Source organism: Salmo salar, chromosome 12, assembly GCF_965601325.2.
Source record: "Salmo salar chromosome 12, fSalSal1, whole genome shotgun sequence".
In the NCBI taxonomy this organism is placed as follows: domain Eukaryota; kingdom Metazoa; phylum Chordata; class Actinopteri; order Salmoniformes; family Salmonidae; genus Salmo; species Salmo salar.
Window position 1 is genome coordinate 81,854,608 of NC_138302.1, and position 15,394 is coordinate 81,870,001.

Genomic DNA, 15,394 nt, shown 5'->3' on the forward strand with positions numbered 1-15,394 from the left:
CACAGAACGAGCAGTATGGCTGGTGGCATTGTCATGCTGAAGGGTCATGTCAGGATGCCTCAGTGTAACGCTCATTCCTACGACGATAAACGCAAATCCGACCATCACCCCTGGTGAGACAAAACCGCGACTCGTCAGTGAAGAGCACTTTTTGCCAGTTCTGTCTGGTCCAGCAACGGTGGGTTTGTGCCCATAGGCGACGTTGTTGCCGGTGATGTCTGGTGAGGAACAGCCTTACAACAGGCCTACAAGCCCTCAGTCCAGCCTCTCTCAGCCTATTGCAGACAGTCTGAGCACTGGTGAAGGGATTGTGCGTTCCTGGTGTAACTCGGGCAGCTGTTGTTGCCATTCTGTACCTGTCCCGCAGGTGTGATGATCGGATGTACCGATGTTGTTACACGTGGTCTGCCACTGCGAGGATGATCAGCTGTCCGTCCTGTCTCCCTATAGCGCCGTCTTAGGGGTCTCACAGTACGGACATTGCAATTTATTGCCCTGGCCACATCTGCATTCCTCATGCCTCCTTGCAGCATGCCTAAGGCACGTTCACGCAGATGAGCAGGGACCCTGGGCATCTTTCTTTTTGTGTTTTTCAGAGTCAGTAGAAAGGTCTCTTTAGTGACCTAAGTTTTCATAACTGTGGCCTTAATTGCCTACCGTCTGTGAGCTGTTAGTATCTTAACAACCGTTCCACAGGTGCATGTTCATTAATTCTTTATGGTTCATTGAACAAGCATGGGAAACCATGTTTAAGCCCTTTACAATGAAGATCTGTGAAGTTATGTAGATTTTTACGAATTATCTTTGAAAGACAGGGTCCTAAAAAAGGGTCTTTTTGCTGAGTTTACTTTCTGAAGGCACTGTAGAATCATAAGAAGTGCAATATATATCGTATCGGCACCTGGGTATCGTAATATCGGATTATGAGGTCCATGGCAATTCCCAGCCCTAATAGATTGCATTTGGATTACTTTTAGGAGCTAGTAACATAAGCATTTTGCTGCACCCGCTATAACATCTGCCCAACTGTGTATGCAACCAATAAACTTTAATTTGATATCACACAGTCACACAGGTGGCACTGTGCAATATTGAGAAGGCAGTAGGTGAGTTCTTACCGCATCTATCTCGTTGAGAGCCTTCCACTGCTCGTACGGCACAGACACTGCCTCAGCTGTCTGGATGGTCCTCTTCATCTGGCTGGTCCACACCTTCAGATCACTGATTTCTTGAGACTGGATGAACTGGCCCAGATAATTGGCAAACTGCACATGGAAAAAATCCACACAAAAGAGAAAAAAATTATAATAATTAAAATATGTAAACCTATTCAATATTAAAGAAATTAAAAAGTAGAATATATAAGGTAGAGATCAAGTCTAGAGATAGAGTTAGCCATACCTCCTTGCCCCTGGGGGAGAGTCCAGAGTCTCCTCCAATGCAGCCCTTGACATTGAGGTCACTCTCTCCATGGCGACACAAGTAGATGCAGCGTGGTGTGATGTGGATGTTCATGAGGTAGTAGACGATCCGGCTCTGGATGTGGTCCTGGACCTGGTTCACCAGGTACCTCCGGCCCACGTCCATAATCTTGATGTAGGACAGATCCCTGGGAGAGAGGGGGCGAGGGACAGGCCAGAGAGCTTTAGGAATCCCGTACTTCACGAGAGAGAACACGTCTTAGAAACAACATGCATTGAAACCAGCTTTAAACATTTTCACAGATTAAAAGGACAAGCAACGTAATTGACTGTTGTAATTGGAAATTATTTGATTAATTATTTTCATGTATTTGACAGACAAGATGGTGCCGACAGACATGATCACCCTATTTCTAGCTGCTAGCCAACTTTGCAGTATTCTTTGGTGTTATTTCTTACATTATTTGCTAAGAACATTTCTTGTATTATTACCGACAGCCGTAAATAACTTCTGGATATTCAAGCAGAAATTTGACTTCCAGGGCTCCCGAGTGGCGTAGCAGTCTAAGGCACTGCATCGCAGTGCTAGAAGCGTCACTACAGACCCGGGTTCGATCCCAAGCTCTGTCGCAGCCGGCCGCGACCGGGAGAACCACGAGGCAGCGCATAATTGGTCCAGCGTCGTCTGGGTTAGGGGAGGGTTTGTCCTCGTCACATTGCCCTCTAGCGGCTCCTTGTGGCAGGCAGGGCGCATGCACGCTGACTTCAGTCGCAAGCTGTACAGTGTTTCATCCGACACATTGGTGTAGCTGGCTTCCGGGTTAAACGAGCAGTGTGTCAAGAAGCAGTGCGGCTTGGCGTGGTCATGTTTCTGAGGATGCATGGCTCTCGACCTTCGCCTCTCCCAAGTCCGTACGGGAGTTGCAGCGATGGGACAAGACTAACTACCAATACATTTGACTTCCCTGACATGGATCTTTTGTTTAAACTTCCAGAGGCAGCTGTATTCATCCCGGGAGCAGCACTAAAGAGGTAGAAGGAGTGGGGCCCTAGTCAGACTCGGGTGTTGTGCAAACCATCCCCTGCTTCCTAGTATATTACTCCCCAATGTTCAGTCCCTGGACAATAAAGTAGACGAGCTCAGGGCAAGGATCTCCTTCCAAAGAGACATCGGGGACTGTAACATACATGACTCTCTAGGGATATATTGTCCCCGTCTATTCAACCAGCGGGGATCTCCGTCCACTGTGCAGACCTGAATGATTAACTTCTCTAGGGTAGAGGGCAGTATTTTGATGTCCGGATGAAAAGTGTGCCCGTAGTAAACTGCCTGCTACCCAGACCCACAATGTAGGATATGCATATTATTAGTAGATTTGGATAGAAAACACTGAAGTTTCTAAAACTGTTTGAATGATGTCTGTGAGTATAACAGAACTCATATGTCAGGCAAAAACCTGAGATAAATCCAACCAGAAAGTGGGAAATCTGAGGCTGTAGTTCTTTCAAGTGATTGCCTAACACAGTGACTTAGGGTTCATTTTGCACTTCCTAAGGCTTCCACTAGATGTCAACAGTCTTTAGAAAGTTGTTTGAGGCTTCTATGGTGAACAGAGAGCCAACAAAGGAAGCTGGAAGTTGTTGACTCAGGAAAGGACATGAGTTCATTGGCGTTCATTCACGTGAGAGGTAGCTGTGTTCCATTACATTTTTCAAGACATTGGAATCGTCCGGTTGGAATATTATTGAAGTTTTATGTTAAATAGGCCCTAAAGATTGATGCTATACATCGTTTGACATGTTTCTACGAAGGTAAATATAACTTTTTTTTTACTTTTCGTCGTGAAATTTTCAGCGCGCTTCCTACATTTGGTGTAGCTTACTGAACGCGCAAACAACAAGGAGGTATTTGGACATAAATTATGGACTTTATCGAACAAAACAACATTTATTGTGGACCTAGGATTCCTGGGAGTGCATTCTGATGAAGATCAAAGGTAAGTGAATATTTATAATGCTATTTATGATTTTAGATGACTCCAAAATGGCGGGTATCTGTATTGTTGTTTTCTGAGCGCCGTACTCAGATTATTGCAAAGTGTGCTTTCCCCGTGAAGCTTTTTTGAAATCTGTCACAGCGGTTGTATTAAGGAGATGTTTATCTATAATTCTTTGAATAACAGTTTAATATTTTATCAACGTTTATGATGAGTATTTCTATAAATTGATGTGCTCATTCACCGGATGTTTTTGAAGGAAAAACATTTCTGAACATTACGGGCCAATGTAAAACGGGTTTTTGGATATAAATATGAACTTTATCGAGCAAAACATACATGTATTGTGTAACATGAAGTCCTATGAGTGCCATCTGATGAAGATCAAAGGTTAGTGCTTCATTTTAGCTGTATTTCTGGCTTTTGTGACGCCCCTTCTTGCTTGGAAAATGGCTGTGTGGCTTTTCTTGTTTAAGTGGTGTCCTAACATAATCTAATGTTTTGCTTTCGCCGTAAAGCTTTTTTGAAATCGGACAATGTGGTTGGATTAACGAGAGTTTTATCTATAAAATGGTGTATAATACTTGTATGTGTGAGAATTTTGAATTATGAGATTTTGGTTGTTTTGAATTTGCCGCCCTGCTATTTCACTGGCTGTTGAATAGTGTGTCCCGCAGGTGGGACGGTCACGTCCCACATACCCAAGAGAGGTTAACAACTCATGGTGTAATTGTGGTAACATACAGGAACTCAAGTTATTTTGTTCTCCAGATCTGGAATACTTCACCATCAAATCCCAACCACATTACCTCCAGAGAGAATTGTCTTCAGTCATTGTCACTGCCATGTACACTACCATTCAAAAGTTTGGGGTCACTTAGAAATGTCCTTGTTTTTAAAGAAAAATCACATTTGTCATCCATTAAAATAACATCAAATTGATCAGAAATACAGTGTAGACATTGTTAATGTTGTAAATGACTATTGCAGCTGGAAACGGCTGATTTTTAATGGAACATCTAAATAGGCGTATAGAGGCCCATTATCAGCAACCATCACTCCTGTGTTCCAATGGCACGTTGTGTTAGCTAATCTAAGTTGGCATTAAATAGTATCCACAAAACACCAGTCTCAATGTCAACAGGGAAGAGGCGACTCCAGGATGCAACCCGGAGTCGCCTCTTCACTGTTGACGTTGAGACTGGTGTTCTGCGGGTACTATTTAATGAAGCTGCCAGTTGAGGACTTGTGAGGCGTCTGTTTCTCAAACTAGACACTAATGTACTTGGCCTCTTGCTCAGTTGTGCACAGGGGCCTCCCACTCCTCTTTCTATTCTGGTTAGAGCCAGTTTGCGCTGTTCTGTGAAAGGAGTAGTACACAGTGTTGTACAAGATCTTCAGTTTCTTGGCAATTTCTCGCATGGGATAGCCTTCATTTCTCAGAACAAGAATAGACTGCCGAGTTTCAAAAGAAAAGTCTTTGTTTCTGGCCATTTTAAGCCTGTAATCGAACCCACAAATCCTGATGCCCCAGATACTCAACTAGTCTAAAAGGAGGCCAGTTTTATTGCTTCTTTAAATCAGAACAGTTTTCAGCTGCGCTAACATAATTGCAAAAGGGTTTTCTAATGATCAATTAGCCTTTTAAAATGATGACTAACCAAGTGCCATTGGAACACAGGAGTGATGGTTGCTGATAATGGGCATCTGTACGCCTATGTAGATATTCCATAAAAAAAAAAATTTAAAATCAGCCGTTTCCAGCTACAAGTCATTTACAACATGAACAATGTCTACACTGCATTTCTGATCAATTTGATGTTATTTTAAAAATGGACAAAAATGTGCTTTTCTTTCAAAAACAAGGACATTTCCAAGTGACCTCAAACTTTTGAATGGTAGTGTATATTTTCCCCCAAGTTAACACCTTGACAGCTCTCAAGGAAATACAGTGGAATATGTGCAAACTGGAAACCGTATATCCTGAGGCCGCATTTATTGTAGCTTGGGACTTTAATGACAGAAATCTGAGGAAAACATTACTGAAACTGTCAACACATCTCCTGTGCTACTCGCGTACCACGGACACGGGATCATTGCTATTCTCCCTTCATGGACAGCTACAAGGCCCTCCCCCACCCTCCATTTGGATCCTCCCCACCTATAGGCAGAATACACAGGTATACACTGACCGGGTTCATCAGGAAGTGCATAGAGGAGGTTGTTCCCACTGTGACGATTTGAACTTATTCAAAACAAAAAATGTGGACAGATGTTAGCATTTGTGCTAAACTGAAAGCAAGAACCACCATATTTAACCATGGCAAGGTGACTGGGAACATGGACGTGTACAAACAGACCAGCTACGACCACTGTAAGGCAACACGACAGTACAAGCACAAAGTGAAGTCGCAATTCAATGGCTCAGACACGAGATGCATGTGGCAGGGACGCCACACAATCAAGGATTATAAAGGGAAAGCTAGCTACGTCGCGGACACTGGCGCCTCGCTCCTGGACGAGCTAAACACATTCTTGGCTCGCTTCGAGGAAAACAATATCGACAATGGCCCCCAAAACTCACGAGGACTGTGTGCTCTCATTCTCCGTGGCCGACGTGAGTAAGTCATTGAAGAGTGTTAACCCTCGCAAGGCTGCAGGCCTAGACGGCATCCCAAGCCGTATCTTCAGAACATGTGCAGACCAGCTGGCTGGAGTGTTTATGAACATATTCAATCCCCACTTGCTTCAAGATGTCCACCATTGCTCCTGTACCCAAGAAAGTGAAGGTAACTGAACTAAATGACTAATTGCCCAATAGCACTCACTTCTGTCATCATGAAGTGCTTTGAGAGACTAGTTAAGGACCATATCACCTCCATCTTACCCGACACCCTAGACCAGTGGTCACCAACCAATCGATTGCGATCGACTGGGGGGGCCGGCCTCCAATTGATCAACAAACATTTCTGTAGAAAAGCTAACATTAAAGCTAATCATTTCCATTTGTGCAGAGCAAGATATACAACTGATCCATTTTGTTATCATATCTTGAGATTTGAAATATAATATGGTTTGAGAAAAACAATATTGGTAGGCCAATATGCTGTTAAAATGCATTAGGCCTACTGCACAAACCTCATTCCTACCTCCCAGTTTTATTAGGTTGTTGCATAAGTCATGTTTAAGTCATGTTTCTGTTGGTGATCACTGCCCTAGACCCACTACAATTTGCATATGTACCAAACAGATCCACGGACGATGGAATCGGCATTGCACAGCACACGGCCCTTTCCCACCTGGGCAACAGAGATACCCATGTAAGAATGCTGTTCATTGACTACAGCTCAGCCTTCGATACCATAGTGCCCTCCAAGCTCGTCACTAAGCTCAGGGCACTGGGTATGTCCCCACCCTGTGCAAATGGGTAATAGACTTCCTGACGAACCGAGTGGTGAAAGTAGGCAACAACACCTTGACCACGCTGATCCTCAACACGGGGGCCCCACAGTGCATGCTCAGTCCCCTCCTGTAGTCCCTGTTCACCCATGATTGCGTGGCCACGCACATCTCCAACTCAATCATCAAGTTTGCTGACAACAACAGTGGTAGGCCTGATTACCAACAGCGATGAGACAGCATACAGGGAGGTGACGGTCTGAATACTATGTTTTTTTTATTATTAATACATTTTTCAACAATTTCTAAAAAACAGTTTTCGCTTTGTCATTATTGTACAGACATACACACAATTTTTTGGGGGATCCATTTTAGAATAAGACTAACTCAACAAAATGTGGAAACGGGTCCCATATGTTTAAGTAGTTGTCACTTGTTTGTCTATAATTATCTGTTGTAACTAAGTACAGATGTTCTTACCTTTGACCTGTTTAACTGCCCGTATCAAATTGTAAGTATTGAATGCTATGGTTAAAGTTTGCACCAGACTGGATTCGAGGACACACTGAATATATCTGTGACACCGTGTGATTCTGTAGCAGCTGATGTTGTGACTTCCTACAAGCTTCTCGGGGTGGTGAGAAGGCCCATTAAACATTCTTCGCTTCTGCTCTGGAGGTGTTCTCCCTGAATTCTTGTAATAAACTGGATTGATTTTGATTGGCTCTCAATGACTACTCTCCTTTTTGTTCACCTGGGAATTCTTGTACTGATAAGTTCATGTTAAGTATCCCTATATTCCTGTTATTACAGTGCCATCACTCTTATTACTACGACTGCGCAGTACTCTCACTGGAGATGGACCTGGCCTGAGTGTGATGTGACTATGTACTGTGGTAATAGGGTGAAGTAAACATTGTTAAACTGGAACCTAGTCATTGTGTCATTTTGAGTTAACATTGGTAGCAGAGGATGGTTAATAACTACAATGTGCCACCTCACTTCCACCAGAAGAGGTTGTACGAAAGTTGTGAAAATGAACTTGGAATCTGGACACGGGTTACTAATCTGGACAAGAAAAAGAAAACACTTGTGGTATTATTGCTCGAGGGAAGAGCGAGAGATACAGTACAGGAAATATCTGTGGAGGATTTGAACAAGGATGACGGTATGAGAACTGATCAGAGCACTGGATTCTGTGTTTCTTAAAGAAGAGAAAGACCGTGCCTACGAGGCATACTTAAACTTTGACTGTGTTAGAGACATTCCGGTTGCAATGACGGACTACATCATTGATTTCGAACAGCGGTACAATATGATGCGCAAGTACGACATGGTTTTCCCAAATGCAGTACTAGCTTTCAAGTTGCTAGATACTGCCTGTCTGGATGGTAGGGAGAAACAGTTGGCTTTGACTGCTTGTACTGTGCTGACTTTTGCATCCAATCTGAAAACTGAACAATCTGTTAAATACATGGACAGAGAAAGTGGTATTCCACACACAGCAACAGTCATTGGACGAGCAGGAAAAAGCCACACAAAAAAAACCACCAGAACTGGTACAATTTGCAGTACTCTGAACCAGCTACACTTTCTGGTACAATAGGGTCAAATGACCTGTCACTTGTAGATAATCTCAGAATTGAACCAATGGAAAATTGAGAAAAAGTTGAGTGACATTCAAAATGATGATGTACTTGATACAAAGGACGTGTCATTTGACTCAGCTAAACTAGATGTGCTCAGTAATTGGAGGAAAAAATTGAGTGTTTGAGGAAGTCACAGACATTGGCCAAAAATGTGTCTCAACAAGGTAGGTGTGTACCCTTACAGCATCCTTAACTGGAATAGTGCCAAAAGCACATCTAGTGGCTAGAGGTTTTGACGAGCTGGCTGCTAAAGAACTCAGTCACTCAGTTTGCTGCTGACAGTGATCTGCCAGAATTTTTTTTAAATGTCATTCCATAGACATCAAATGTGCATTTTGCAGGGAACAGAGCTGTCAAGAGACATTCACATCCGATCTCTGCCTGAACTAAGACCTAAGGAAACGAAAAAACTGTTTGTATGGCCTGGCAGATGCATCACTCTACCCGTACAACAAAGTCAAGGCAACAATGCTGTGTACAGGTGGAAAAATGTCACAAGTGCATCCTGCAGTCTTCTATTGGCTTTATCAAGACTGCAATGTGACTGGAGTGCTTGCAATGTGACTGGACTACTTGACTTCATCTGGGGTGGCTCACAGACCTTTGCTACAACTGTGATTCCACAGCTCAAAGCTGTTTTCCTGGTTGGCCACAAAGGAGCAGCACTCAGCAATGGAAAGTGGCAGCTTGAGTAATAAAAACTCTCACACAACCCATTTGTAATGGGGAACTTAAATAATACTTAGGACATTTAATTATTGTGTTGATGTTTTGTTTGTCTTTAAAGAAAAGTTCATGTTTTAAGTACCCCTATATTTCTGTTATTACGGTGCTATCACTCTGTTATTAAAAGTTAAAGGCGCCGGAGAGAATGGCTGCCGTTTTACAGTTTCCTAACCAATTTTGCTATTGTGTGTTTTTTCACATTATTTGTAACTTATTTGGTACATAATGTTTCCGCCACCGTCTCTTATGACCGAAAAGAGCTAGAAATCAGGACAGCGATTACTCACCTCGTATTGAAGGACAATGTTTTTCATTAACGAGTCGGACGAGAGGGATTTACTCCAAACACTCGACAAGGCCCTCATCCCCATCATTCGCAGTAGAAAAAGATGGAGATGTCGAGGACAAAGGTCGGGGAGCCTTGTAAGGATCCGGCGACAAGTGGGTAATTTGCCTTTACCATCAGTCCTATTAGCCAATAAAATAGACGAACTACAAGCATGAATATACAGTTGAAGTCGGAAGGTTATATACACCTTAGCCAACTACATTTAAACTCAGTTTTTCACAATTCCTGACATTTAATCAGAGTAAAAATTCCCTGTCTAGGTCAGTTAGGATCACCACTTTATTTTAAGAATGTGAAATGTCAGAATAATAGTAGAGAGAGTGATTTATTTCAGCTTTTATTTCTTTCATCACATTCCCAGTGTGTCAGAAGTTTACATACACTCAATTAGTATTCAGTAGCATTGCCTTTAAATTGTTTAACTTGGGTCAATCGTTTCGGGTAGCCTTCCACAAGCTTCCCACAATAAGTTGGGTGAATGTTGGCCCATTACTCCTGACAGAGCTGGTGTAACTGAATCAGGTTTGTAGGCCTCCTTGCTCGCACATGCTTTTTCAGTTCTGCCCACACATTTTCTATAGGATTGAGGTCAGGGCTTTGTGATGGCCATTCCAATACATTAACTTTGTTGTTCTTAAGCCATTTTGCCACAACTTTGAAAGTATGCTTGGGGTCATTGTCCATTTGGAAGACCCATTTGCGACCAAGCTTTAACTCCCTGACTGATGTCTTGAGATGTTGCTTCAATATACCCACATAATATTCCTACCTCATGATGCCATCTATTTTGTGAAGTGCACCAGTCCCTCCTGCAGGAAAGCACCCCCACAACATGAGGCTGCCACCCCCGTGCTTCACGGTTGGGATGGTGTTCTTCGGCTTGCAAGCTTCCCCCTTTTTCCTCCAAACATAACGATGGTCATTATGACCAAACAGTTCTATTTTTGTTTCATCAGCCTAGAGGACATTTATCCAAAAAGTACTATCTTTGTCCCCATGTGCAGTTACAAACCGTAGTCTGGCTTTATGGCGGTTTTGGAGCAATGGCTTCTTCCTTGCTGAGCGGCCTTTCAGGTTATGTCGATATAGGACTCGTTTTACTGTAGTAGATACTTTTGTACCTGTTTTCTCCAGCATCTTCACAAGATCCTTTGCTGTTGTTCTGTGATTGGTTTGCACTTTTCGCACCAAAGTACGTTCATCTCTAGGAGACAGAACGCGTCTCTTTCCTAAGCGGTATGACAGCTGCGTGGACCCATGGTGTTTATACGTATGTACTACTGTTTGTACAGATGAACATGGTACCTTCAGGCGTTACTTCTGACCCACTGGAATTGTGATACAGTGAATTATAAGTGAAATAATCTGTCAGTTAACAATTGTTGGAAAAATGACTTGTGTCATGCACAAAGTAGATGTCCTAACCGACTTGCCAAAACTATAGTTTGTTAGCAAGAAATTTGTGGAGTGGTTGAAAAACGAGTTTTAATGACTCCAACTTAAGTGTATGTAAACTTCTGACTTCAACTGTATATCCTACCAACTGGACATGAAAAACTGTAATATCTTATGTTTCACAGTGTCGTGGCTGAACGACTACTTGAATAACATACATCTGGCGGGTTATGCACTGTATCGGCAGGATAGAACAGTAGCCTCTGGTAAGACAAGGGGTAGCGGCCTACGTATATTTGTAAACAACAGCTGGTGCACGATATCTAAGGTCTCAAGGTTTTGCTCACCTGAGGTAGAGTATCTCATGAAACTGTAGACCACACTATTTACTAAGATAGTTTATCTATATTCTTCGTAGCTGTCTATTTACCACCACAAACCGATGCTGGCACTAAGACCGCACTCAATGAGCTGTATACAGCCATAACCAAACAGGAAACCGCTCATCCAGAAGTAGCGCTCCTAGTGGCAGCGGACTTTAATGCAGGAAAACCGAAATCCGTTTTTACCTCATTTCGATCAGCATGTTAAATGTGCAACCTAAGGGAAAGAAATTCTAGACCACATTTACTCCACACAGAGATGCATACAAAGCTCTCCCTCGCCCTCCATTTGGCAAATCTGACCATAATTCTATTGTCCTGATTCCTGCTTACAAGCAAAAACTAAAGCAGGAAGCACCAGCGACTCGTTCAATAGAAAAGTGGTCAGATGAAGCAGATGCTAAGCTACAGGACTGTTTTGCTAGCACAGACTGGAATATGTTCTGGGATTCTTCCGATGGCATTGAGGAGTACACCACATCAGTCACTGAATTCATCAAAAAGTGCATCAATGACGTCATCCTCACAGTGACTGTACGTACATACCCCAATCATAAGCCATGGATTGCAGGCAACATGCACACTGAGTTAAAGGCTAGAGCTGCCGCTTTCAAGCAAAGCGATGAACCATCAAACAGGCAAAACAGGACTAAGATCAAATCGTACTACACCGGCTCAGACGCTCGTTGGATGTGGCAGGGCTTGCAAACTATTACAGACTACAAAAGGGAAGCACAGCTGCGAGCTGCTCAGTGACATGAGCGTACCAGACGAGCTAAATTACTTCTATGCTCACTTCGAGGCAAGTAACACTGAAACATGCATGAGAGCATCAACTGTTCCAGACAACTGTTGTGATCACGCTCTCCATAGCCGATGTGAGTGAGACCTTTAAACTAGGGACGCACCGATATGATTTTTTTTGGGCCGATATCCGATATTTTCCTTGCCAAAAAACACGATACCCGATATTTACAATTTTAGTGTCCTTTATAGCATTCCAGTACAGTTAAATAGTTGAAACACACACACACCAAAAAGTTATTTTGTTGGCATTTACGTATGTCCCCATTACCAGTAAAACAATCAAAACCAATTTCCACAGCCTCTAGTAGAGTACTTTTCCAAGTTAACCCGATGGTCTGTGTTGGCATTTTCGTTGAGCAAGCGCTTCAATACCATGACAGGGTTTCACATCTGCTGCAGAGGCAGTCGACTTTATTTTTCATGTCAGTTGTCCGAATGGAGCTAGGAGTGTTCATGTTTCAAACATGCTCTCAAATGCCATTGAAATGGCAGCAGGGGTATGAGAACCAGCACATTCTTAAGCATGCAATGCTTCTTTCCTCAATAGGAAATCCTCGTCGACCCACTGTGCTGTCAGACTCATAATGCTCATGGGGCTGACATCGCTGGTTCAAATGTCAGTCGTGAAGCTCATAGCAACCCATAGCAAGTAGCTCACGGATGTGTTTCAACAATACCGGTAGGGCAACATATGAAAAATAGTGCCTACTTGGTAGTGTGTACCAGTGCTCGACCAGTCGGCGAAAGCCAACATCATCCACAACAGAGAACGGTTTATTATCAAGGGCATTGAATTCCATTATCTTGGCGTTAATGGATTTCGCATTTGAGTTGTCTAGCTGAAATTTTCTTAATCTTTCAAATGACTGCTCGATCCACACAGCAGACATTGTAGGCTAGGTGTTGCACGTGTAGTGCTATATTTTTTGTGGCGTCATTACGGGATCTACCTACGTCATATAGGTACGCACGTCAGCTTTGACATCGGTTTTGCACATCGGCCAATGCCGATGTTGGCATTTTTAGCTAATATCGTCCGATTCCGACATGCTTACCGATATATCATGCATCCCGACTTTAAACAGGTCAACATACACAAGGCCGCAGGGCCAGGCGGATTACCAGGACGTGTACTCCGAGCACGCGCTGACCAACTGGCAAGTGTCTTCACTGACATTTTCAACCTGTCCCTGACTGAGTCTGTAATACCAACATGCTTCAAGCAGACCACCATAGACCCTGTGCCCAAGAACACTAAGGTAACCAGCCTAAATGACTGCCGACTCGTAGCACTCACGTCTGTAGCCATGAAGTGCTTTGAAAGGCTGGTCATGGCCTGCATCAACACCATTATCCCTGAAACCCTAGACCCACTCCAATCTGCATACCACCCCAACAGATCCACAGATTATTCAATCTCTATTCATTGACTATAGCTCAGCGTTCAACACCATAGTGCCCTCAAAGCTCATCACTACAGCTAAGGACCCTGGGACTAAACACCTCCCTCTGCAACTGGATCCAAGACTTCCTGACGGGCCGCCCCCAGGTGGTTAGGGTAGGTAACACCACATATGCCACGCTGATACTCAACACACAGAGGCCCCTCAGGGGTGCGTGCTCAGTACACTCCTGTACTCCCTTTTCACTCATGACTGCATGGCCAGGCACGACTCCAACACCATCATTAAGTTTTTTGATGACAGCAGTGGTAGACCTCTCCATCAACGTGATTAAGACAAAGGAGATGATTGTGGACTACAGGAAAAGGAGGACCGAGCACACACCCATTCTCATCGACAGGGCTGTAGTGGAGCAGGTTGAGAGCTTCAAGTTCCTTGGTATCCACATCACCAACAAACTATCATGGTCCAAACACACCAAGACAGTCATGAAGAGGGCACGACAAAGCCTATTCCCCCTCAAGAGACCGAAAAGATTTGGCATGGGTCCTCAGATCCTCAAAAGGTTCTACAGCTGTACCATCGAGAGCATCCTGACTGGTTGCATCACTGCCTGGTATGGCAACTGCTCAGCCTCCGACCACAAGGCACTACAGAGGGTAGTGCGTATGGCCCAGTACATCACTGGGGCCAAGCTTCCTGCCATCCAGCACCTCTATACCAAGCAGTGTCAGAGGAAGGCCCTAAAAATTGTCAGACTCCAGCCACCCTAGTCATAGACTGTTCTCTCTGCTACTGCATGGCAAGCGGTACCAGAGCACCAAGTCTAGGTCCAAAAGGCTTCGCAACAGCTTCTACCCCCAAGCCATAAGACTCCTGAACAGCTAATCAAATAGCTACCCAGACTATTTGCATTGTCACCCCCCCCCCCTTTTACGCTACTGCTATTCTGTTTATTATCTATGCAGTCACTTTAACTCTACCTAGATGAACATATTACCTCGACTAACCAGTGCCCCCGCACATTGACTCTGTACCAGTTACCACCTGTATATAGCCTCTATTGATATTTTACTGCTGCTCTTTAATTATTTGTAACTTTTATTTCTTATTCTTTTCTAGGTTATCTATTTTTTACTTAACACGTATTTTTGTTAACTGCATTGTTGGTTAAGGGCTTGTAAGTAAGCATTTCAATACAACACCGGTTGTATTCAGCGCATGTGACAAATAAAATGTGATTCGATTTGATTATTAATACACCTGCGCAGTAGTCTCAATGGAGATGGACCTGGCCTGAGTGTAGTGGCGACTATGTTCTGTGAAGTAAACGTTGTTAAACTGGAACCTAGTCGTTGTGTAATTTTGAATTAACAGTTACAACTGTAAAAGCAACAACTTTTGAATAGAAAACGGTCCAGAGAATGCTTTTCAATGAAATAATAGGAGAGAACTCTTTGTTCCTCATTGAGAGAAGATGCTCACCTGTCTAGAACTTCATCCAGGGTCTCATAGGAGTTCTCATAACACTTGATCCTCTTCTTGAAGTCCTCCATAGCCTCCTCTGTGTTGCAGTTGGTGTAGTCAGGGCTGCCCAGCTTCACTTGCTGAGCAGAGAAAGAGACAGTGGAAATAAGACTTATTGGTGCTCTCTATAAAGAGTTAGCAACAGGAAATGTGGATGATCACTCACCACAATGTTTTCTGCAATGACTTCAGGGTCTTCACAAACAGACTCTACAAAAAACACCTAGGAGAAAAGGGAATACAGTAAACTCCAAGGATAGACAAAACATCTAAGTCACATAGATGGGTAGGGTGTTAACCAACAAAACCAATGCATGTGTAACCAAAAGGCTAGAAAC

At 43.4% G+C, this 15,394-nt stretch overlaps 1 protein-coding gene across 3 annotated transcripts in view; it reads right to left on the reverse strand.

Annotated features, from left to right (window-relative positions):
- The window catches only part of pfkfb4a (6-phosphofructo-2-kinase/fructose-2,6-biphosphatase 4a), a 50,489-nt gene that overhangs the window by 15,903 nt on the left and 19,192 nt on the right, over positions 1 to 15,394 (reverse strand). For all 3 annotated transcript variants that reach the window (XM_014133377.3, XM_014133375.3, XM_014133376.3), the window contains exons 6-9: positions 15,223 to 15,279; positions 15,015 to 15,136; positions 1,402 to 1,609; positions 1,119 to 1,265 (exon numbers count right to left, since the gene is read on the reverse strand). In XM_014133377.3, the coding sequence (XP_013988852.1) occupies positions 1,119 to 1,265; positions 1,402 to 1,609; positions 15,015 to 15,136; positions 15,223 to 15,279 (534 nt within the window). The remainder of the gene's footprint in view (positions 1 to 1,118; positions 1,266 to 1,401; positions 1,610 to 15,014; positions 15,137 to 15,222; positions 15,280 to 15,394) is intronic.